The 26,484-nt window shown below is 42.5% G+C and overlaps 1 protein-coding gene across 26 annotated transcripts in view; it reads left to right on the forward strand.

Moving 5' to 3' along the window:
• Positions 1-26,484, forward strand: part of LOC145344414 (calcium/calmodulin-dependent protein kinase type II delta chain) — a 323,172-nt gene that overhangs the window by 144,935 nt on the left and 151,753 nt on the right. For all 26 annotated transcript variants that reach the window (XM_080191547.1, XM_080191627.1, XM_080191583.1 and 23 more), the window contains exon 4: positions 6,129-6,183. In XM_080191547.1, the coding sequence (XP_080047673.1) occupies positions 6,129-6,183 (55 nt within the window). The remainder of the gene's footprint in view (positions 1-6,128; positions 6,184-26,484) is intronic.

The following is a 26,484-nucleotide window of genomic DNA, read 5'->3' on the forward strand; positions in this document are numbered from 1 at the left end:
GCCTATCTCTAAACCCTTCAACTGAGTGGCTTGTGAGGCCATTTCAGAGGGCAGTTAATCCCATTTCTGTGGCTCAGGAGTCACATGTAGGCCAAACCAAGTAAGGATTGCAGATTTTCTTCCCAAAATGACATTAGTGAACCAGATGGCTTTCTACAACAATCGACAATGATTTCAAGGTCATCATTAGATTTTTAATTCCAGATTTTTATTGAATTCAAATTTTATGTGGGGGGATTTGAACCCCTTCCCCAAAGCATTACCCTGGGCCTGTGGATTACTATTTCAGTGACAATACCACTCTGCCATTGCCTCCCCAGTTGCTGTGGTACACTTTGTAGATGATAAGCAGTGTTGACACTGTGTCTCGGTGGTGGTGAGAGTGGATGTTGCAGTGGTGGTTGGGGTGCCACTTTGTCCTGGATGGTGTTGAGCTTCATTAGTATTATTGGGGCTGCACACATCCAGGCAAGTGGAGATTATTCCATTATGCTCCTGACTTGTGCCTGATAGATAGCGGATAGGCTTTGAAGTCAGGAGGTAAGTTAGCGTCTACAGAATTCCCAGCCTCTGACTTGCTCTTATATCCATTGTATTTCTACAACTGGTCCAATTCAGTTTCTGGTTGATGGTAATTCCCCCAGTTGTTGATTGTGGAGATTCAGTGATGGTAATGCCATTAAATGTTATGGGCAAATGGTTGGATTCTCTCTTGTTGGATGTGGTCATTGCCTGGCACTTGTGTGATGCAAATGTTCCTTGTCACTTATCAGCTCAAGCCTGATTATTAAATATAAGAAACATAGAAAAACAACAGCACAAACAGGCCCTTCAGCCCACAAGTTGCGCCGAACAGCTCTACCTGCTAGAATGTTGTATAGGCCTTGCTGCTAAGGGGGGGAGAATCAGACTGCTTCAGTGTCTGAGGAGTTAAGAATGGTGCTAAACATTGTGCAGTCATCAGTAAACATCAGTATGCCCTCATGATGGTAGGAAGGTCATTGATAAAATAGTTGAAGATTTTTGGTCTAGGACACAAGCAACTCCCTGATGTCCTGGGATTGAGATGACAGACTTTCAACAACGACAACCATCTTCTTTTGTGCTCATTGTGACTCCAACCAGTGGAAAATCTCCTCCCCTGATTTCTATTGACTTTGGTTATTCTATGGCTCCTTGTTGCCACACTCAGTCAAGTGCTTCCTCAATGTCAAGGGAAGTTACTCCCATCTCACTTCTTGAGCTTAGCTGTTTTGTTCGTGTTCGGATCAAGGCTGTATTAAGCTCAGGAGCTGAGTGGCCCATAAAGAACCCAAACTGAGTGCCAGTGGGCAGGTTATTGCTAAGCAAGTGCTGCGTGATAGCACTGTCAACAGCCTTTTCCATCACTCACTGCTAAAAAATTATTCCCCTTATGTGGCCTGTGATTTTGTTAACTTAAGTCTGTATCACCTGCTTCTCCTGCTGATGATGATGATTTGTTCTTATCTGTGTTATCAAAACCTATCGCGATTTTGAACGTCTTGATAACAACTCCATTTAGCTTCAGCTTTTCCAGTCCCTTTATGTCTGACATTTGTTGCCATTCTCGTAAATCACTACACTATCTTTGAGGCCTTAATATCCTTCCTAAAGTGTGATGCCTAGAATTGGCCACTATTTGTGCCTTGTGCCTAACTAGTGATTTCTAAGCGTTTAACAGAACTTCCTTGCTTTTATGCACGTTTGTTTTCTATTTGTCAAGTCAATGATTCCATATGTTGTATTAACTGCTTTCTCACATTGGCCTGTCGCATTCAAAAATTTGTATGTGACACCAGATTCCTCTGTTTCTACACATCCTTAAAAAGTGTACCATTTAGTTTGTGTCATCCAAATCACTGCAACAATACATCACGTCATTCTTTGCTGCATTAAATTGTATCTGCCATATATAAAATAAATGGTTGCAGCCCAGATCTGTGGAAACTCTGTACGTTTCCTTCCAGCCTGAAAAACACCCGTTCACTATTACTTTCTGCTTTGTGTCTGCGCTGCCCTTCAATCCCATGTGTTTCAACTTTCCTCATAACTATTGTAGTTACGTTGTAGTTTATCAGCTGTCTTTTGAAAGTCCATAACATTAACTGCACATCTTCAACCTTTGACATTATTTCATCAAAGATCTCAAACGAGATAAGCAAGCAGATTTGGCCTTCAACAAATACTTACTGTCTTTTAAGTGACAGTTTATGTCTTGAATTATTGCCTCTAAATGTTTCCTTACCACCAACATTAGACAGTCTGGCTTAGTTACAGTGATGCAAAGAGGAACCCTGTTGAGCTAGGGAAGTGAAATTGTTGAGTGGTGTGCCTCAAGCAGTGGCACTAAAGTTTCTAATCTGCCACTTTTGCCACCCCAAACAGCGTGTTAGTGCAACATGCTAAAACACTGCAGAGTGGCAATCAAGAAAACATGGTGAATATTTTTGTCTAGAGTCAGATCTAGGGGGCAAGTTACAGGATATGGTGCTGTTACTGTATAGGCCAGACTACGCCATGAGTTCTGTATCCAGGACTGGTCATCAGCATCACATAAAACAAAGAACAAAGAACAACCCAGCACGGGAAACAGGCCCTTCGGCCCAACAAGCCCGCGCCGCCACATCACCCTACACCTATTCTACCCTGCGTAGCCTGGGAGGCTTTTAAGTGCTGCAAGCAGATCAAGGGTCAGAGCCAAGTTTTAAGGAAACATGAAAAAGACTTTAGCTTTTTAACATAGAATCCCTGCAGTGCACAAAGTTGCCATTTGGCCCATGGAGTCTGCACCGAGTACAATTCCACCCACACCCCATCCCTGTAATCCCATATATTTATGCTAATCCCCGTGGCACTAAGGGTCAATTTATCATGGCCAATCTGCCTAACCCACATGTCTTTGGAGTGTGGGAGGAAACTGGAGAACTCGGAGGAAACCCACACAGACACAGGGAGAATGTGCAAACTCACACAAACAGTGACCTGAGGCCGGAATTGAACCCAGGTCCCTGGCACTGAGAGGCAGCAGTGCTAACCACTGTGCCATCGCTTTGAACAAAAGTGAGTGATACATTTTTTGTGAGATTCAAGATTGTGAACAGTCTGGAAAATTACTTCAGACTAAGTTGAGAAAGACGGGAACACTAATTGAATCTGATAAAAGAAACACATTTAGGATTGATGGTGGGACATTTTTCAGTGTTCAGCAAGACCCTGAAGTTTCACCATTCTGGTGCCCAAAAATGTTTTATATTTTTGTCGATCATGTGAAATCAGCATAATTGATTTTCAGATTCATAATTGAAATGAACAGACGGTTGTATAAAGGTTGGCTGATCTGTTATCACACATTTTATGCTATTGCCAAAAGCAAGAATTAACTTCCTGGATAGAGTCTTCCTTAGATTTAATTAGCACCTCCAGTCTAGTGTGGGGCAATGAGCAGCAAGACAGACTCACCAGTCCCAATCTATCACAATTTCTTTCACCGCAGCCCAGGTCTTATCCCATTCTTGGAGGTCCTCCTTAAATGTACTTCATCAGGTCCTGTTTGGCTGACCCCACTTTGTTTTCTATCCGATGGTGTCCATTATACTGCTACTCTGTGTGTGGACCTCCAGGAAGTGAAATATGTGTCCTCCCAGTCTCAGCCATGTCTTTGTCTTGATATCCTGCAAGTGCATCTGACCAGTTCTCTCTGGTGAATGGAGAAGTGGGGACAAAAACCATTTGACCATTTAACAAACCATTGGATTCCACATCGGTTACTATTAGTTGAATAATTGAAATGAGCTAAGTTATCTTTTTCATTTGTATTTATCTTGTGATCTTCCAGTTTTTCAAATTTGGATACCTTTTCAATCATTGCTTCCTGGAATGGTAATACCAGTAACGAGAAAAGCTGCATCACTAGTTGTTTGTCTAATAGATGGACTGCCAACCTGACATTTTTCACCCAAGCTCTTAGTTGTTGTAGGGTTGCTATTACTGAGCTCCGATCTGCTCAAGCGATGCACTTTCTGAATATTAGGAGCATGTTTCATCGAACCTCTTGGATATCGCTGAGCTTTCCTTGGGACTCTCATCCATATTCCTGTGCCCTCTGGCTTTCTCTCAGTGCTGCTAATGACATGCTTAAAAACACTGAAAGATCCATCCTAGAACAGATTAACTTCATTCACTGCATCTTATTACCAGAGAATGGTCACTTGAATTCAGTTGACAATGGTACAGTAACAATGCACGGTGATGCTAGAAGGTGCTGTTTGGGTACTGTGAAGATCTGGTTTCGGAGAATCGTTGCAATTATCTTCCCTCTGGAGGCTGCTCTGTACATACCATAATTGCACTTGTCTCCCTTCTTGAATATAGTTGCAATCACTACATCCCTCTGATTCCCCCAGCCTGCACTATTCATCCCAACCGTGCTCGGAGTCTATTTTAGAATATTAATGGGAGTTCTATCCTGATAAATAATATTACCATGTTTAACATTCAGATTCTCTACATAATCAATAATAATGCACAACTTCTAACCTGTGAGTAACACCATGATATTGTGCCGATTCTAGTTGCAACCCTATTACCTGCAGATATTCATCCTCTAACAAGAGCCAGATCCTCTTGTAGAGTACAAGGTGTGATGAGACTTGAACAGAAAATGCTGGAAAATCTCAGCAAGTCCGACAGCTTATGTGGAGACAGAACCGAGCTAATGTTTCAAGTCTGGATGACTCTTCGTCAGAGCAGGGGTCATCCAGACTTGAAACATTAGCTCTGTTCTGTCTCCACAAAGCTGTCAGACCTGCTGGGATTTTTCCAGCATTTTCTGTTTTTGTTTCAGATTCCAACATCTGTAGTAATTTGCTTTTATCTTAGAGTGGTGAGACTTACTGGTTTATGCTACCTTTAACAAAGGTCATCTGTCTTAGTACTGCCATGTACTCTGGTTTAGACTCTAATTTTGTGTGAATGTGACCAATGCTGAACTGAAAACAACAGTCAAATGGGCAAAACCAACCTGAACCAAACTCAAAGATTGCATGTGTAGATGCGTTTGTTTTTGGGCCAAATCTCACCGTCCTTTGCCTGAAATTTAATTCAGCATCAATGTTTCTAAGCTAATCCTTGACACATACCCAATAAAGTAGATGTTTCAATGAATGGTAGAAATAACAGCACTGTCAAAGCTGATCATGATTTTGGGCTTGTGAACTGTACTAATTCAAGGAGTTTAATAATAAATGTGCTCCATTATTTTTGCTCAGTTTTGATGAATATTTGGGGGAATTTTAATCCTGGAACTGGGTGGGTTTGGGTTGTATGGGTGTTAAAATGTTAAAAATTGGACAAAATCTGATTCCATTTGGAGTGGTGTTTGGTAAGAAGCATCTCGGAGATCTATCCCTTCTCCAAATATGTTAACCAATATTCTTCAGGATTTACTTCAATTTTGAATTTAATCCAGTGTCTAAAATGAAGTGAGCACAGATCCGGCAAATAACTTGCTTTAGCACAACTCCTCTTCCCCACTACGCCCTCCCCTAGTGTTTCGCCAACCCTGGCCTTTCTCCCTCTCTCTTTCTCCCACTGAGCTGTACGACTGTAGCCTGTCAAGTTCCCATCCACCAGTATCATCCTTCAGGGTGTCTTAGTTGCCCCCCCCCCCCCCCCCCCACCCCACACACACACACACACACACACACACACACACACACACACAATCAAGGCTGTTAGCTGTTAACTCAGTTTCTGTCTCCAGAAACACTGCCTACTGAGTATTTCCATTATTTTCTCTTTATTACAGTTTATTTGCTTTTGTAAGTAATAAGTATGCATTTAATGGTCAAAGTGGAAATGTATTACCTGCTAAGTACAATGTCTACATAACACCTCAATGGACATGGCACTACCACTTTTGAATAAACTGGCAGTGAGTGAGGTAGCATATTTGAATATACAGAAATTTAGTTCAATCAGATGTTAATAGTAAAGATTTTTGGTAGTGTTACACTTGGAAGCTTTTACATTTGCTTTATATATACAAATATCTAAATTTGTATTCAATATTTTTATATTCAATTATGTTCTTTCCCTTTCTCTTTCAGTTCGGCTCCATGACAGCATATCAGAGGAAGGGTTCCATTACCTAGTGTTTGATCTGTAAGTATTTTTTTTCGTCTTTGATCAGTATTCCACTATTGTAGCAAAGCAAAATCATTTCTTTTGTGTTTAGGGCTTTTACTGGCACCACATTACTCATGCTGTTAGATTCTGTTGAAGGATGATTTCACAGGCAGTTTCAAGCATTGTAGTATTACTTGATGATGTTAAAGATTGGTGTGGAAGAGGTCACCATTAAAGTTTTGATGCGGTGTTCTAAACCCTGTTTGTTTTCTTTTGCAATAGCCCACAAGGATGTACGCAGATACCAAGCAAACAGATGCTCAATTTCCATGTAAATGTACATTGTATGCAATTGATCCACAAGGCACACATTGTGACATTATTAAATACCAGATAACTAATGCTAATTGATACAGTCTCATTTCATCTGGCTATGCGTTCTCAGCTTCAGAACGAGTAAAAGATAAAACAAGCATATACTAACTATAGTGTTGCATATGGGGAACTAAGGCCTGATTTATTTTGCAGACGGGCCAACTTTGGAGCCGTTTTAAAATGGAGCACAGACCTTATTCTGGAACTCCATTCCCTGTTCTGGTGCTGGCAGTTTTGCTGCTGGGAGTGGCAATTTTGCTCCCTGTACTCCTATCCTGACCAGTTCCATTGCGGGGCTAGGCATCTCATAGCCCCTGTAACGATTTCTGTGGAGTCAGTTTCTGGATGACTCAATTCACAACCCCGAGAGGAGCTGTGAACCATAGTTTGGAATCAGGAACCTTTTGAAATGTAAATACACCTATGCCACTTTCCCAAATGCTTCCTTATCATCTCCATGCTTATTCATCTAGTATGCACTATGTACTGAAATAATTAGCTACACAATAAGGATAACAAGTTTTGAAGTGATGAGGGGGAAGAAAGCACCCATTCAAAAATCTGCTTTGAAAAAAAAGCTGCTGTTCCTACAGTCCTATAAAGTGTCAGTCAGGTAGAGCCTTTGCATTATCAGTAGCATAATATTTGCCCACTTCACATCTCTTAACCATGTCCAAATAAACATACATACATTGGCAAAATAGGTCACAGAATAACTTATAAACTCAAAGATGTCAATCAAGCGAAGTAAACATTCCATGTCAGTGTGTCTAAACAGACCCCTGCTGACAGTGATGTATTTCTGATTCTTGGAGTTCAGCCAAGCGTTCATAATGAAACTAGGTGGCCATCCATTTTTGCTGATACAGTTCCAGGAGCAGCTCTCTATAAATGCTTGGCTGAGCTCCAAGCCTCTAAAACATATTTACTCAGCAAGGCTCTATTTGGACAAAGTGAATAGGCATGGAAGTGGCCGAGGGAAGCCACAGAGGGAAAATGGATGGTCATGGAGAGTATGTTGAGTGGGAGTTAGGGGTAAAGACTGAAGGGCCTAACCACTTTTTATACAGCTGGGACAAAGTCACATAAAACATAAGAACATAAGAACATAAGAAATAGGAGCAGGAGTAGGCCATCTAGCCCTTCGAGCCTGCCCCGCCATTCAATAAGATCATGGCTGATCTGTTGTGGCTCAGTTCCACTTTCCCGCCCTCTCCCCATAACCCTTAATCCCCTCTCTTATCAAGAACCCATCAACCCGCTTCTTAAAAATATTTAGCGAGGCAGCCTCCACCACTTCAACGGGCAGAGAATTCCAGAGATTCACCACCCTTTGAGTGAAGAAGTTCCTCCTCAACTCCGTTCTAAACCGCCTCCCCTTTATCTTGAGGCTGTGCCCCCTAGTCCTACTGTCTTTTTTGAGCGGGAAGAGTCTCTCCACCTCTATCCTATCCATCCCATTCATCATCTTATACATCTCAATGAGATCTCCCCTCATTCTTCTAAACTCTAACGAGTCAGTAGAGCTACGCCACCCCCTCTTTCCTCCTGCCTATCCTTCCTAAACACTTGATAGCCCTGTACATTCATCACCCAGTCCCTGTCACCTTGCAGCCACGTCTCTGTAATGGCCACCAGATCGTATCCATTTGTGTCGATCTGCGCCACCAGCTCATCCACTTTATTCCGAATGCTTCGTGCATTCAAACCAAGATGGACAAATTTGACCAGCGCACCTTGTCACTCCCCATTCCTGTGGCTGCCTTGGATGTGCTTTAGGGATTGGGGGATTCAATTCTCTTCAGCCTCTGTCTCTCCAAAGTGAAGATTTAAAGTAATGGGACCCTTCAAACAGAGAGGGTTTTTGCCAAGTTAGAATATTTTCTGACTTGAGCCACCCATCTTGAAAATCCAGCCCCAAGTTGATTTTTTAGCTGCCGCAGTAGGGTGATTAAACAAAGGCACGCAGACAGGATTCAACTGCAGTTTCGAAGTCCCACATTTTCTCCTTATTACATATCTAAATTATTTATTCCTATATTTGCATTGGATTTGCATTTAAACATTTCATACTGCAACTACATCTTCCTGCCAGGCTCACAAATCAGAAATGTGCAAATGTGGCAGCTTTGCCCCTGGAACCTATCAGAAAGAAGTGTGTGAACCTCAGCTTTTTATGTGTCAGTGCATGGTTAGTAGATGGAAACCTGCAATGTGAATCTGGAATTTGGTGAGACTGGTCATATATGTATACTGAGCTTGTCTGCATATAGTTTTAACTATCATTCAATAAATCATTGTTGTGATTCAAGGCTTCCTGGTCATGTTACCTCTCGCTACCATAGCAGATATGTCACAAGTTGACATGGGTAGGTTTTATCATCAACATGGATCGTAGAATCCTACAGTGCAGAAGGAGGGCATTTGACCCATTGGGACTGCACTGACCACAATCCCACCCAGGTCCTCCTCCTTTAGCCCCATGCCTTTACCCTAGCTAGTCCCCCTGACACTGAGGGGCAAGTTAGTATGGCCAATCCAGCTAATCCACACATCTTTGGACTGTGGGAGAAAACCAGAGCACCCAGAGGAAACACATGCTGACATAGGGAGACGATGCAAACTCCACACAGACCCAAGCCAAGAACCCGTGTCCCTGCGCTGTGAGGCAGCAGTGCTAACCACTATGCCACTGTGCTGCCTGTGGAAGTGAAATCATTGTGCCAAAATTGACAGTACATGCAGACACAGTCATTGTTGTGGTATGAAAGCATTAAAATACACTAAAGAAACTTTAATCTGTAAATGTAATTAAAATATGTAAATTTTGAATTATTATTTTGTTGGCATCTTTATTTAGGGTGTTAGAAAACTTTTAATATTTTGGATAAAATGGCATGTGAAAAAAGTGTCCAGTCATAGTATTTTGATCAAACTGCAGGAAGCGGGTTGCCAGATTGCACAGTAAAAGCAAGGCAAACAAAATGCCAAATTGAAGCAAACCTGGGAATTTGTAATAAAGACCTGCATTTACTTAGCACCTTGTATGACTTCAGGCCATCACAAAGTGCTTTACAACCAGAGAATGACTTGAATGTGAAGTGTAATCACTGTTGTGATGTGAGAAAGGCAGCTGTCAATTTGTGCGCAACGAGGTCCCACAAATAACAATGAGGTAATGATCAAACAATCTGTTGTGGTGATGTTGGCTGAAGGAGAAATATTGGCCAGGACAGCAGAAAGAGCTTCCCTGGGAGAAACTGATAAAAATTCAGCTCACTAAAATGTGACATTGGGAAGTCAAATGGTGCAGACAGGAAACATATAAGATCCTCTCGGAGACGAGTCAAGCCTCAGGACAGATTTCCACTACATGGGTTTAGCATTGTTGTAAAAATTAAAATCACTTCACAGTTGAGCTGAACTTGTGGTTTAATTTCACCGGTAGTGTCCTGACCTAATTACAAATTCCTTCACTGTGACCAAGCTGGCACAGCATTTCAATTCTATCAATATTCCTACTCAAAACATATTGTATCCACCCAGGTATTTGCTTTTATTATCAAAATACATCCCATACCACCAGGTTGATTCCCAGCAAGTAGTGGACGTTGCATGGCAACCCAGGCACATGCTAATGTATTGGAATCATACCAGTAAAGTACAACCCTTCATGCCACCATACTCTGAATGTTTTGTCTTTTTATGGTAAATTGGCTTTATTTTTCTTTGGCGATGCTATTCAGGGAGAGTCCAAATCCCCTCAGAACACTGAATGATTTACTATCTGATATCTTGCTGCCTGCCACTATTGTATGGAACTATATGTAACAATATCTAGAAATACTCTTAAACTGAAATCCAGCTGGAGTTCCGCTTTCAACAGCTGGAAAATTTTAAAAATAACGCAGGTAGGATCCGACAGGCAGAAATTTCTCCATGATCAAATTTCAATGCACGTTTAGTTTCTGATATAACACCCTCAGAAAACAGCACCCTCATATCAACTAGCACCATGAGGCGATAAGATTGCCCCCAGAGTGTCCAAAGCTGTGTAGGTTAGGTGGATTAGCCATCATAAATGCGCTGGGTTACAGTGATAGGGCAGAGAGATGGGCCCATTGGGATGCTCTTTCAGACAGTTGGTGCAGAGTCGATGGGCCAAATTGCCGCCTTCTGTACTGTAGAGATTCAATGGTTCTATGGGTCTCTGAACATAAGAACTAGGAGCAGGAATGGGCAACTCAGCCCCTTGATTAGCTTGCTCCACTACGATCGTAGCTGATCTTGTCTTGGCCTCAACTCCACAATCCTGCCTGTTCTCCATAACTTTTCAACCCATTACTAATTAAAAATCTGACGGTCTCCTCAAATTTACTCAATGTCCTGGCATCCACTCTGAGGTAGTGAATTCCACAGATTAATGACTCTTTCAGAGAAGTCATTTCTCCTCACCTCTCTTTTAAATCTTGTTACCCCTTATTGTGATCAAAAGGTCCTCTGAACAAAAGGCTCCCTTGAACAAAAGGTCCTCAAGGAAATATGCATGAACTAGTTGCAATTGAAACTGGATAATGAATTATCAGGATGACATTTTTGGGAATATTCTGTGTGGATAAGTGCCAGTTTAAAAAATATATTTTGGTTCTTTTTGTAAAAGGTTGTGTCATTTTGTCCCATAGTCATGATAAGAGCAACTTTTATTTTTTTTAATGTGATGGTTTTTTTTTGAATTTGGGGTTAGTTTAATGAAACAAATTGTAGATATTCCCATTTGGTACTGAGTACTGTAAATGTGCATAAGATCCAATGCTTTGGTGGACATTGCACTCAATGGAGAAAATTAAGATCCCCACAAATGGATGGGCTTTCCTGAAAATTAGAAATATGAATGTAAACCGTTGTCACCAAGAATATGTTTAATGTTAGATTGAGCGAATATTGCACCAGATATTGTAGTTTAAGTGCCACTTGAGCAGTTGTCTACTTGTTACAGTTAGAACTAAATGGTTAGAGATGTTAAATAAAATTGAATAATTTATGGTTGAGAGAATTTATGCAGAACTCTGCTCTAGGAGATGAATTTTGATTTAGTCGAGTCTGTGACCAGATTGATAATACGTGGCTTGATAGCAGTTGCGGTCAGGTAAGTGTCCCTCCATATTTACATTGGGTTCTTGATTAGTTTCAGGATTGGTACATTTTTGGGTGGTGTTGATGCTCTTTGTTCCCTGTTTGGATCTGGTCCATTCTTTCCATGTAACTCATCCAGTTCTGCTGATTCCAGCTGCTGAGTTGTATCTTCCAGCTATACAAGACTCAAGTCTGGAACCTTGCCAGATCTGAACTTGCTTCGACACTGGTTGCTGTCCACTCAGCTCACTTTGAAATGTGTCTATACTTTGCCCCTTTTCTATTCCTGATCCATCACTGCCTTTCGGAAAAGGTGGATTGTGGGGTCCTTGGTCATGGCATGGAAAATATTTTTCATATATTTGATGTATTTGCTTCACTTTAATTAATGTTACGACTTCAAGAACCTAAAGGTAGACCTGGCCTGTGACTAGGAACTCAGCAATGAGTCCTTACTGATGCTGCCCTAAAACCTAACATCTTGATCCTCCCTTTCAATGCTTCCAGATCCCTCTACCTCCTTCCTTTTTAACTCCAAGAATTTGTAAACTAGTTTCTGATTAGTCAACACTCCTTTCCTAATGATGTGGCACCCCTTAACACTGCAGATTTTGGATCACATTCCAAGTGGGCTCAGATCCAAATTCTACGATTATATAAAATGCTTGTCACTGGGAGCATTTGGAAAGGCAAGTAGATAGGCAGGAAAGGGAGTTGGTGGAAATATCGGCCACCTTCTCCCCAACAGAAACACCAAGCAGTTTCTCCCACCATGGGGCCTTGTCCAAGTACTCCAACATACCAACTACCCCCTTCAGTAGATCGTTCCCAATACTACCTGATTGAAAGACTTCCATCCCTGAACTTTTAGACCCCATCAATTTTTCAGAGACCCGGTTCCCCTGCCAATGTTAGCAGACCCCAGAATAATCCTCTGGTCCAAATTCCAGTACCACTTCATTCCTTAAATATAATTAGAACTATAAATAGTAATTCCTAGTTTTTTAAATGCAACTAAGACATTCAATTGAAAGACAATAGTAGTGAATGCAATGGATTTACAATTGTTCCAAAACTAAGGGTGAAAATTGCCCCAGTATGTGTGTTGTACGTTATTTTGTTTTGGGACATTTGAACTTCCAAATCAGCCAGTGTTCCTTTTCTGTCACTTGTAACATAATGTTGCTTTGAAAGGACAGAAATGATTTTGAAAATTTGACGAAAACACTTCTTGATTCTCCCCAACTTAAGATATTTATATATTTTGCAAATATTTTCAGATATTTTAATTCACAAAGATGGACATGAAAAGATGGAGAAGGAAAATATAGGCCAGTTTACCAAGTATCCATCACTGGGAAAATATGAGAATGCTTTGGGTGATATTATTTGACCCCGAGAGCAGATTGCACTGGGGCTATGTGGGACTGGAGAGTCACGAGGGATTGGCAAGAACCTGCTTTGGGATTCTCTTCCCCCTCCCCCGACCCAGAAGTAATCTGGTTTCCAACCAGCGAGGGCGGAAACCAGATTAGCATATTTAAATCTCCTTTTTAAATGTGCTTAGTCAATTTCAAGTCGGATTTCCCTGCTCCGGGGAGCCTCTGAGCAGCAGGAGGTGCAGCAAACTGGTGTGAATCGTTACTGGTCTCCACAGAGTCCAGGTGTGATGGCAACACCCAGAGGGGTTGGAGGCCATTGAAGCCCCTGGGTGGTTGAGGCAATGACTGGACAGTGGCCTGGCAATGCCAACCAGGTTGGCAGTGCCTAGGTGCCATTTGTCAACATTTTGCCCACTTGCTGAGCTACCAATATCTCTTTGTAAACTATTTGTATCTCTCTCGCAACTTGCCTTTCCACCTATTTTTGCAAATTTGGCTACAGTACGTTTGCTTCCTTCCTCCAAGTTATTAATATACGTTGTAAACAGTTGCAGTCCCAGCACTGATTCCTGTAGAACCCCACTGGATACAAGAGCCCCTTATTCTCACTCGCTGTTTCCTGCCCTTTAGACAATTTCCTATCCTTGCCAATATACTACCTCCAACACCATGAATTTAACCTTTTGTGAGGTACCTTGCTGAACATCATCTTGAAGTCCAGATACGACACACTGGTTCCTCTGTATTCACTCTGGTTGAAACTTGCCTGAAAAACTTCAATAAATTAGTCAGACATGATTTTCATTTCATGAAGCCATGCTGGCTTTGCTTGATTCGATTATGATTTTCCAAATGTGTTGCTATTACTTCCTGAATAACTGATTCCAATATTTTTCCAATGTTGGGCTAATCGGCCTATAGTTGCCTGCTTTTTGCCTCATTCCTTTTTGTTTAGGGGTGTCACGTTGGCAGTTTTCCAATCTTCCTGTATTTCTCCAGACTCCAAAGATTTTTGGAAAATTACAATCAATGTATGTGCTATCTCTGATGCTGCTACTTTTAGAATCCCAGGCTGCAAGCTATCAGGGCCAGGGGACTTGTCTGTCTTTAGCTCCATTGGTTTGTTTATTACTGCTTCTTTAATGATGATATTTAATACCAGCCCTTTATTCTTTAGTATTAATGAGATGTTCGAAGTATCTTCCACTGTTAAGACTGATGCAAAACATCCTCTCCCATTTTCTTGTTCATGACATGGAGATGCCGGCGTTGGACATCACCGTGACTTACCTGATGAAGGGGCAGCGCTCCGAAACCTTGTGCTGCCAAATAAATCTGTTGGACTTTAACCTGGTGTTGTGAAACTTCTTACTGAATTTTCTTGTTCCCCATAACTATCTCCCCAGATTCATTTTCGAAAGGGCCTTTTTCACTTTGATCTTTCTCTTTTATATCTGCAAAGAAGCTCTTATTGTCAGTTTTTATATTCCTCGCTAGTTTGCTCCCTCTCTCCTTATTATCTTTTAGCCCTCTTTTTCGGGATTCTGAATTCATCCCAGTATTTGAGGCTATCATTGACCACCTCATTTCTCTTTTTGCTTTCAACTTAATACTCCCCTTAACTTCCTCAGTTAGCTGTATGGTTTGTTTATCCTCCTTAGAATCTTTCCTCCTTACTTGGGAAGTATATTCCTGAGAGTCATGAATTACCTCCTTAAATGCATGTCACTGCTTGTTTAGTGTCTTTCTTGCTAATCTATCCGTCCAATCCTCTTTAGCTAACACTATTCTCATTTCATTATAATTCCCTTTAGTAAAGTTAAATACAGTTTTTTGATTCATTTGTGGGACATGAGCATCACTAGCTGGCCAGCAATTATTGTTTGTCCCTAGTTGCCCTGGGAGGGCAGTTCAGAGTCAACTACAATGCAGTGACTCTGCAATCACATATAGGCCAGACCAGGTAAGGACGGCAGATATCCTTCCCTAAAATGAACCAGATGTGTTTTTTTGACAATAGTTTCATGGTCATCATTAGATCCTTAATTTCAGATTTTTTTATTGAATTCAAATTCCACTATCTGACGTGGCAGGATTCGAACCCAGGTCTCCAGAACGTTAGCTGAGTTTCTGAATTAAGTCTAGTGATAATGCCACTAGGCCATCTCCTCCCCAATGTTGTTTCTGATCCAAATTACATGATCTCAAACTGAATATTAAATTCTATCATGTTATTACTTACTTGGAAGAATTCCAACCATTATTAGGGAAGTAGTAGCAGGACATTTAGAAAGTCAAAATACAATCAGGCAGAGTCAATATGGCTTTGTGAAATGGAAAATGATGTTTCTCAAATTACAAATCTTCTGAAAATGTAACAAGCAGGATGGACAAAAGAGGTACCTGTAAATACACTATATTTTGATTTCCAAAAGTCATTTGATAAGATGGCACATAAAAGGTTACTGCACAAACGCTTGTGGTATTGGGGTGAAATGTTAGTATTGATAGAGGATTGACTAATTAACAGGAAACAGCAAATGAGGGTAAATGATCATTTTAAGATTGGCAAACTGTAACTAATGGAGGGTCACATCGTGTTGTGGTTAGTCGAGAGATGGAGAAAGGAGAAACCACCCACTATCATTCCCCTGTCCGTAACAGCTGAGTGATGTGACTATTTCCCCGGGGAAAGCCCATTCATTGATACAGAAAAAAGTGACGCATTTACCAATAAGTTACTTGTGAATTTCCGAGCCTGTTGGTTCAGGCTCAATGCAGAGTGCAGCAGCATGAGTTCCTTGCCTCCCGCCTCATTTTGTGCATTTCAAAAAAATTGGCATACAATTGGAAGGTGTTTCAAGAAACTAGGCAATTTGTGCTAACGCTTGGATCCTTGCGCATCTAAAGGTCCATGGGCATCTTAGAGGTATCACAAAGATACTTTGTGAGGATGCTAAGATTCCTTTGATGGAGCACGATCCAAAAGATCTTGAGCTCCATGGACAGGTGAAATTTCTCTTTTCCTTTTCCAAGCAGTTCACCTTTCCCGGTGGTCAAATTAGTATCAGGGTTTCCTTCAAGATGTGTTAATGGCCCAAGACTGGAAATACTAGAGCCCCTAGACCTAAACAGGCACAATCCTTGCATCTGTTGACCAATTATGCTGCCCTATGCGTGCTTAAATCTCTTGTTGGCTCTATAGGAAAATATAGGCTGTGCAACCAGATCTGAATAATTACAAACATAAACAGAGATTTGTACAATTATTTCTTCATACTATCTGCTTTTGTGTTATAATCAGATGCACAATAATTTTGTATCAGGTCACAGCAAGGTTTCTCATTTAAAGTTTGTGTTGGAAGTTATTGCTGGTGAGCATCAAATCCTGATGTTCAGATATTCCTGTATTCAACGAGCACATCTGCCTGGCATATTAGCTGTTTTGCCTCTGTTGAATGCTCAAATTTACCTCAAGGGATGTTGCAGCCAGTTGCCATCAGATGCCATTGTCAGTTTTGTTCCTAAATATATTTGCAGCCAAAGAGATGGCTTTTACCAGGCAAGAAGCTTCAAACAATGAATGGTTTCTGTGAGTTAAAATTCAGAATTAAAAAAATTGGTCTTATTCACAGATTTTTCTTGCAAGTGGTTATAGAATTTCAAATGGATTATTAGTCTTCTTGTGAAGGAGCTGAAGCAAAAGGGCATCAGCTGTGTAGAACAAAAGAACCATCTGTTTATGCTTGGCAGATGCAGCTGAAATGTATGCGTGGGCTCATTTCTTAAAATACATTGCTTGACGTACGAAACACTTAGTAACTTAATCATTCTTATTTTATACCACTGTCACTGAGGAATGAAGTATAAATTTGTGATGAATGCACACAACTCTAGTTGTGAGGAAGACACTTGTGAAAAAATTGCAGTATGTTTTGCTCTCTTGAGAATTGAGTGCATCCACGTTCCAATGCGAATCACTAACACCTTTTGGAAATGAAACGTACATCTGCTACATAAGTGTGGAGAAATAATTTTGAATAAAGTTGATTATTTTTTCCAGGGCTATGGCCCAACTATTCTCAGAGTGTTACGTACAAATTTAGCCAATATGGAAGGATAATAAACAAAAATATAGGAGAGGTGGCAGTGAAGGACAGCTAAATAGGTAATTGGGATTAAAGTCTCTGTTACTTCATCTGCCTTCGGGAACTGAGGATGTTTCCACTGAAGAAGGCTGATATTCCAAATGCTGAAAGACTTAAACAAGGTAAATGTCAGTCTTTAAAGATAATACACAGTGGAGATAAATGAGTGGTGGTGATAAATGCATGAAATGGATTTTTTAAAAATTCTTTTGTGGGATATGGATGTTGCTGGCTGGCCAGCATTTATTGCCCAACCATAGTTGCCTGAGGGCAGTTGATGTCAGCCACATTTCTGTGGCTTTGGAGTCACATGTAGGCCAAACCAGGTCAGGATGGCTGATTTCCTTCCATAAAAATTATTAGTGAAACAGAGGGGTTTTTCCCAACAATTGACGGTGGTTTTATGGTCATCAATAGATTCTTAATTCCAGATTTTTTTTTATTGAATCCACACATTCCTCCATCTGCTGTGGTGGGATTCGAACCTGGGTCATCAGAACGTTAACTGAGTTTCTGGATTAATTATCTAGTGAAAAACACCACTAGACTCATCACTTGCCCTAAATATTTCCTCCCGTATTGTTCCCATATTTGCAAAGATTAACAAAATTTGAACAAAAACTGGTCAATGTAAGTTTTTTGAAATTTTCAGTGGCAGAGGACATGGCCTTGGTGATTTTTACACTGGGGATTATTTGGAAGCAGTTATTGAAGAGTGGACATTGTCGTGTTGTGGTATTGTCACAGGACTAGTGACTACTGCTCTGGGGATCTGGGTTCAAATCCTACCACAGCAGATGGTTGAATTCACTAAACAAAAAAAACCTGTATCTAAAATTCTACTGATGACCATGAAACCATTGTCAATCTATCCTAAAAACCCATCTAGTTCACTTGCTTTTTAGACTCACGTGACTCTAGATGCACAGCAATGTTGTTGACTCTTAAAGGGCACTTGGTTGAAGGGCAATTAGGAATGGGCAATAAATGCTGACCCAACCAGTGACATCCACATCTCACGCATGTTCTCAGGCCTCGTTCAAATGTTGCATTCGTGTCTGGGACAGAGACCTCTTTTGACTGTGAACATGCAAAAAAAGGAGGAAGTCAGGATGCATCTCCTATGTCAAAAAGATCAGTACTGTTAATCAGGCAGGCCCAATTACAGCTCTGTCACAGCCAGAAGAATTGACTGTCGCAAAATTCCAGTATTAACCTTGTGAATGAGTATGTGTGTGCGTGTGTGTGTGTGTCATGACTGGAAGACAGCAACACCCCAAACTGCAGTCCAAATGCTTTACAGTTTTTATTGGCAGAACTGGTACTTGGACTCTGTCATTGCATCAGAGAAAAGCCAGGATATCAAGTATCGATTTGAAGAATGCTGTTTCACAACAGTGATGCTTCTCCCATTATTCTAGGTGGGAATAAATGGTTGTACAGCTCTGGAGAGGGTGAATGGTAGGCAGGACTGGTTTTTCTAGCATAGTAAATGTCCAAACTAATAACTTCAGTAACTGTTAATGTGCTTTATGGTTATTTCTATTCAAATAAACTGTATGGCAAAAATGAGGTAGTGACGCATAGGGAGGGTTTGGCAGGACACATTCTTTAGCATTGCTTTCATCACTAAACATAGAGAATTAACAATGACATTGTGCAACAAACATTGAGGCAGCAAAGTCGTTTCTCTGTACCAAAAGGCACTGTTAAGGGGTACAATTTGCCCCAAAAATTTCCAAGTGTGGTCTCCGGTAGCAAAAGCAAAGCATTTCACACCAAGTGGGTCAGTGCGATTTCGATAGCAATCCACCCACACTTAGACAATTCTTTGGAGATAGGGTTGATTTGCACCGTGAAAGAAATGTGTGGGAACTAAAGATGCTGGCCAGGCTAGTTCTTTTGCGATCTGGGCACCGTTTCTGAAGGGTGCCCTGATCGCAAAATAATGTCATAGGACCCCCCTCAACTTCACCCAATTGCTGGCTTGAGCCCCCTCTTCCACCCCAGAGCCTTATCCATCACTGGCACCAACCATCACCCACTGTTCTCAAATGAGTAACACCCTGCTATGGGGTTGCCAATGACCCCACCACACCCCAAAACCATGCCCCTTGGCAATGTCCGGGTTCCAGGGGACACAGCAATGTCCCTGACCACCTAAAGGTTCCGATAGTCCCCAAGGGCACAATTTGCCCAAAACATTTCCAAGTGTGGTCTCCAGTGGCAAAAGCGGTGCATTTCACACCAGGTGGGTTAGCACAATTCCAATTGCAGTCCACCTTTGGAGGCTGGGGTGATTTACACCATGAAAGAAATGTGTGAAACTGAAGATGCTCCTAGCATGATCACCATGTCTGGTCTCCATTTGTGGAGATCAGTAGCGATGCCCGCTAGAACAATATGAAGCCCAGGGGTCAGTGAAGCCAGCTTAAAACAGATCCTGCATATTTAAATGGAGATTTAATTTGCTAATCTAGATGTGAACCAGATTATGCCACTGGCTGGAGGTGAAGAGAATCTCCCCAGCAGAAATCACATTATGGCCCCTCTCACGAGAGTCTTGGGCCATAACAGTTGACTGTGCAAGCGGGGCCGGAGACCCACCCCAGATGCTCAGAAGTTGCTAAAGTGGTGCATTTCATGGCAAGAGTCGTGAATTAGATTTTGTGCCTCACCTTTTTGTGCTGCAAATGGAAATGCTACTTTGCAATCTGTGAAGTTAACAGGGCAGCTGTGGCCGCCTGAGTGTCAAATCCAGTGGTCTACCCATTTAACCATTTAAATTCAAGAATAAAGAAACAGGGAGTGAAGGAAAAGAAAATGAGGTGAGTTAGAGTCAAATCAGATATAGAAATAAAAGAAGGAAAGAAATAATGGGTTCAGAGAGAAAAAGAAAGAAAAAGTAGGAAAAACTCCAGAAACAGTTTACAACCTACAGTAATGCAACTGCAGAGTTTCTTTGTTCTTCCTTTGAGCCTCCCAAATTGAATGACTTTATCAGGACCACAAGTTACATCATTAACATGCACCACAGAACTAGTGTTAGCTGCCCTCAATGGCCGCTGGGAGATTTATTTTCATTAACTGATCAAATCCAGTAATTTTATGGTACACAATGTGGAGACTTTCTAGTGGGATTATCAGCAGAGTAATGCAAATTATTCAGCAAATTGTTGCAAATCAGAACTCATGGTGTGACTCTTTCGATACAACGTACTTGGTAGCTCGTTATTATCGGTAGCTACTGTGAACTGCCTCACATTTTCTCGGAATTTCTGTTGGAAAGATCAATCTTGGCAATTACCCGACTTTCCCTTTGAGACAGCTTGTGCGTAAAGTGACTGCTTTGGAATTTGTAGCACCAGGCTTTTCTGAGACAGCATTAATCCTGAACTAGATTTGGTGTTGTCGGGAGAGGTTGAGGACAGGCAGCAATAACATTTATTTTGCCATCCTTTTGGCTAAGATCAAGCATCATCGGACCAACAAGAGATCAGTTTTTGCAAAGAGCTACTGGATTTCCATGTGTGTCATAGTTTGAAGAAGACAATGCGTGAGTTCTGCTGCCATTGGTGGATTTTCATGCTGGTTTAAGCCTCTAGCTTAGACCTAATGCCTCTACAGCACAACTCAGCATTTGAGCTATGGCTGCAGCTGCCTCTTGAGCACCAGGCCAAGGGATGCGGAACACTATCCAAGTAACTGTGAAGACATCAGACAAAATTTGCCTCTGAATCAAACCTAATTCATGAAGAGGGTACTGTTTGAGTGCTGTGAGTTTGAAGCAGCAGACGTCGTTTGCCTACAAGACTTCCCTAGAGGTGGATATTTCTACTTTCAAAAGGGATGCATCAAGCTTCTGAAGGTCTTAAAGGAAAAAGATGACATGGGGCCTCTCTATCCTGACAGCTGAGGCATTGTTCACTTTACCGTGCCAGCAGAACTGGGTTGTTACGTTCCTCATGTATGACTCATTCATTCCCCTGGTGGACATGTTCACATTCCCCGCCAGATATGTTGATTTGAACAAAAACAGCATTGTACTGAAGGACAAATTTGGCATCTGGAACAGCAAATGCCAGGTCGAAGTTACCTTAAGAGCTCCCCTTCAGTATCGCCATTGGAGAAAGTCAAGGCTACCTTTTCTATGGGGGGAAATCATGAGTGTGTCATACCTGTGGCAAAACTTAAAATGTTGCCACCAACTGTAACCCCACCTTCTACAGAAGCTGCTTGCAGAAGAGATATGCAAACAAGGACTACAAAGAAAGTCAGTGCCGCAACCTGCGCGGGGTGGGGGGATGCCATATATGCTCAAATCATTTGCAGAAATTTGTAAAAGGTCGACATAAAGGAGGCTGTGAAGTGTAAAAATAAAGTGCAGCAGCGTCTTTGTTGGTGGGTGCAAGATGTTGCTGATAAAGATTCTGACTCAAAAGTGAAGGCCCCACCACACTCGGACAATACATCCCCATCCCTGTCAGAAGGGAAGATTCCTTGCAACAGGAGCGAGCTGATCACAAAGTGCATTGGATAAGGGTGAGCTACAAAAATTGCCTGCAGCTAGTGCCTCTAATGGCATCTCCTTTGTGGACAAGGAAGGACAAGATGGCCACTGCCGATGAAATAAGCAGGTCAGGACCAAAGTGCACAGGAGAGACAAAACCCAGGTCACCAATGACAAAGACAACAAAACATCTGGGTAATATCAACCTCCAGTAGTTGGGAGCAGCAATGCGACCAGTACACCCCAGAACCCAGAAAGATGCGCAAGAACATACACCAGCTGCAGAGATCCCGGGGCAGCAAGTTCCCCACCACCCCCCTCGCCACAATGTCACCCAGTCGATGTTACGGGTCCAGTGCAGGCCAGTGCAGCTTGCAACCCCGAAACAGCTCAGCAACACAACGGGTCTGAAGGGATACATTGAGCAACTTGAACCTGCTATGGCAAAAAATTCTGGACTTTGACATTAGTAAATCTACCTTTTAAAATGGGTTTGAAAGTTGCATTCATCAATATGCAAAGTGTTAAAAGATATTTTGCGTTGTGTGGCCAGCCTAACTTAACAGGCCAGTGTCAAAGCTAAACATCATCCTGCAGGGGGGTGAGATACTGCGCCTCATCAACTACAGATGCTGGTCAAGCTGGCGGTTCCACAGGCTGTCCATCTGGTCAGGAGGGAACAATTGTTGTAAACTGCTGTGGAGGGGGTGGGGCAACTTCATACTCTCCGAAGGAGGTGTCCTTCCTCATAGCAGATGTCCCATACGCAAATGTTCCGCTCGGATTGATTAATGCGTACGCCCCGGCGGTAAAGAGTGAGTGGCTGGGAGTCTTTCAGCAACTTGCGCTGCTGCTGACCACTTCCAGGCCGGTCATTCCGGGCAGTGACTTCAACTGCATCACCAATGCATCATGGCCAATAACTAACAGGACGGCACGTCCAAACTCCTGATGGAAATGTTAAAAGATGCCAAGCTGCGCAACCTCTTCAGCAATTCCACAAATGTAGCGCAGCATAGATACACATGGTTGCAACAAGATGGGTCTCGCCACTCCAGGATAGATTTCCTGTTTCTGTCCAGTACGTTCACAGTCAGGTATACTGGTGTCAGCTGGTGTTCTCTGAGCATTGCCTCCTGCTGGCCGACTGTCGCCTACAGAAGAACCAGAGGTTGGGCAGGGGGAATGTAAAACTGACCCAAAGAACCTCAAGGAAGTAAAAAAGATCACAACAGTTGGAGAAACCTGAAACTGCACGTGGGTGAGCTGGATTATCCGTGGGAAACTTGTGGGGTTAGGGGGATAGGATGAGGGAGAAAGCTAAGATATCCTGTCAGAGAGTCGGTACTGACTCGAGGGACCGAATGGCCTCCTCTCCACTGTAGGGATTCTGTGATTGTAAAATCTCTCTTCGGTTCTCAATCAAGGGAGTACCTTAAAGGTGTTCATAAAGTAAGCGAGAGACAAGGGGAAGTGCCCTGACTCCAGAAGAGTGTGCAGAATCTGCTCTAGCTGCAGTTGATGTTGGTCATTGTCAAAGAGGATCTCCCATGAGGTGAAGGGCCAGCAAGCCTCGCTTTTTGCCATGGAGGCTTCCATTGTCCGGTCCAGAGTCTGCTCCATAGAGCAGGATGCGATGTGCTTGTGTTTCTTCCAGAAAGTGCACAGAGAGAGAGCTCGGTGATCAGTGAAAAGGAGATTGCTCAGAAAAATCATTGCGGTCTGACATTTTGAGGATCAGCAAATCCTTCTGTGCTGGGCTATATGACCTGAAGCCCACAGACAGCACAGCCTGTCAGCCCTTCCTGTACCCAGTCATGGGGGTCTAAGACAATAGTGAGTGGGAGAGCCTGGACAAACCACTAACTCTGGATCAGCTGCCATAAGCCATTAAGCCCGTTGAGGTGAGTAAAACTCCCAGAAGTGAAGATTTACTGGCTGAGTTGTATTTGGCTCTGTGGGACTGGATCAGCTCTGACCTGCTGGTTGTATACGAGAGTATGCTTCTGACTGGTAGCATGTCCGGATCCATGAGGGAAAGCATCATTACCCTCATCTACAAGTCGAAGAAGTTAGAAATTGGTGACCCATCTCACTGATAAGTGTGGGTGACAAAATTCTAGTCAAGGTCATCGCCAACTGTGTCAAATCTGCTCTGGAGTCAAAGATCCACCCTGATCAGACCTATGCTGTACCCAGCAGGAGAATCTCGGATAGGCAGTCGTATCCTTGAGTAGTGTGAGGCTAAGTGCAGGACAGGAGGGTGGACAACTCCCTGAATCAGCAGAAGGCCTTTGATGGAATGTTACATACCACAACCATGGATGTGCTCTCCAAAATGGGGTTGGGGAGTGAATCTGCAATGACCAGAAGACCACAAGACACAGGAGCAAAATTAGGCCACTCGGCCCATCGAGTTTGCTCTGCCATTCAATCATGGCTGATATTTTTCTCATCCGCATTCTCCTGCCTTTTCCCCATAACCCCTGACTGCCTTATTAATCAAGAACCTATCTATCTCTGGCTTTAAGACTCAATGACCTGATCTCCACTGCCTTCTACAGCAAAGAGTTCCACAGATTCATCACTCACTGGCTGAAGAAATTCCTCCCCATCTCTGTTTTTTAAAGGATCATCCCTTTAGTCTGAGGTTGTGCCCTCTGGTTCTAGTTTTTCCTTCTAGTGGAAACATCCTCTCCACGTCCACTCTATCCAGGCCTCTCAGTATCCTGTAATACAGATCCAGAGTCCTCAATCGTTCCTCCTACAATAAGTTCTTCATTCCAGGGATCATTCTTGTGAACCACCTCTGGACCGTTTCCAAGGCCAGCACATCCTCCTTTAGATATGGGGTCCAAAACTGCTCACAGTACTCCAAACGGGGTCTGACCAGAGCCTTATACAGCCTCAGAAGTATATCCCTGCTCTTGTATTCTAACTCTCTCGTCATGAATTTGCCTTCCTAACTGCCGACTGAACCTGCATGTTAACCTTAACAGAATCTTGAACAATGACTGCCAAGTCCCGTTGTGTTTCTGATTTTCTAAGCATTTCCCCATTTAGAAAATAGTCTATGCCTCCATTCCTCCTTCCAAAGTGCATAACCTCACTCTTTTCCACATTGTATTCCATCTGCTACTTCTTTGTCCTCTCTCCTAACCTGTCCAAATCCTTCTGCAGTCCTCCTGTTTTCTCAATACTACCTGTCCCACTGGATGGGTGGCACAGTAGCACAGTGAATAGCACTGCTGCTTCACAGCTCCAGGGACTTGGGTTCAATTCCCAGCTTGGGCCACTGTCTGTGTGGAGTTTGCACATTCTCTTCATGACTGCATGGGTTTCCTCCGGGTGCTCTGGTTTCCTCCCACAGTCCAAAGATGTGCGGGTTAGGTTGATTGGCCACTCTAAAATTGCCCCTTAGTGTCCTGAGATGCCTAGGTTAGAGGGATTAGTGGGTAAATATGTAGGGATATGGGATAGGGCCTGGGTGGGATTGTGGTCGGTGCAGACTGGATGGGACAAATAGCCTGTTTCTGCACTGTAGAGTTTCTATGATTCTATGAACTGCCCTACACAAACATCAGTAGTGAAATTTTAATCAGTGGTGGGAATCAAAGTTTCCAGATCAAATCTGGCAGCAGGCAGGTCTGCCCTGCTTCCTCTGTCCTGTTCGTGTTTTGTTTAGGGTCTTCTGCGAGTCCATCAGGAAGGATTCGCGCACAAGAGGAGTGACGATCCCAGGCAGCGAAGGCACACAGGTCGAAGCCTCCGTGTACATGGATGTTGCTGTTTTCTGCTCAGATCCAACGTTACTGTGAAAGCTCCTGAATGTCTGTGACCAATTCATAGAATCATAGAATCCTACAATACAGAAGAAGACCATTCGGCCCATCAAGTCTGTACCACCCACAATCCCACCCAGGGCCTTTTCCCATAACCCCACACATTTACCCTACTAATCCCCCTGACACTAGGATCAATTTAGCATGGCCAAACAACCTAATCCGCACATCTTTGGACTGTGGGAATAAACCTACGCAGACACGGAGAGAAAATACACACTCCACACAGTCAGCCGAGGCCAGAATTGAACCTAGTCCCTGGTGCTGTGAGGCAGCAATGCTAACCACTGTGCCACCGTGCTGTCCTTCAAACTGGCCTTAGGAGCCAAGATAAACCATGGCAAGAGTGAAGCCATGTTCTTTAGGAACTGGGCTGATCGATTCCTTGTCCCCTTCACCATCTGGTTAGATTACCTGAAGGTACTGGAAATATGATTCAAAGCAGCTGGAGAATGCGCTAAAAACTCGGAGGAGTGTATTGCCAAGATCAAGCAGAAACCAAGGATAAAATTCTCAAGGGAACTTAAACATGAAGTTCACAAAATAACAGGCCAATGAGGACATGTGAGGTACTGTGTGACATTTTTGAAGAAAACATGTTTTAAATGATACCAAATAGTCAGCTCACATATAAGATGTAAATGCTGGTGAATTGGAAAGATATCAATGAGAATTGTGCATTAAAGCTTGATTGACCGAAATGTTCCAGTTCCACAAGCTGATCCTTGTAAAGGAGGACAATGAGCTGGAAATTGAAGAAATGGGTTTGTAGAAAATGAAACATTCCCATCTCTCAAACAGGCAGATGATAAAGTGAAACTCCAAAAATCTCAGACACCAATACGTTCTAAGCAGTTGAACTCCATCATTTTCATGGAGTAAATGGTTCCATTAAATGCTGACCGAATGACCTGAACGTATTGATGAGTTAGTGTCTTGGCTGTTTC

Source organism: Carcharhinus amblyrhynchos, chromosome 1, assembly GCF_965287045.1.
Source record: "Carcharhinus amblyrhynchos chromosome 1, sCarAmb.v2.hapA, whole genome shotgun sequence".
Taxonomy (NCBI): Eukaryota; Metazoa; Chordata; class Chondrichthyes; order Carcharhiniformes; family Carcharhinidae; genus Carcharhinus; species Carcharhinus amblyrhynchos.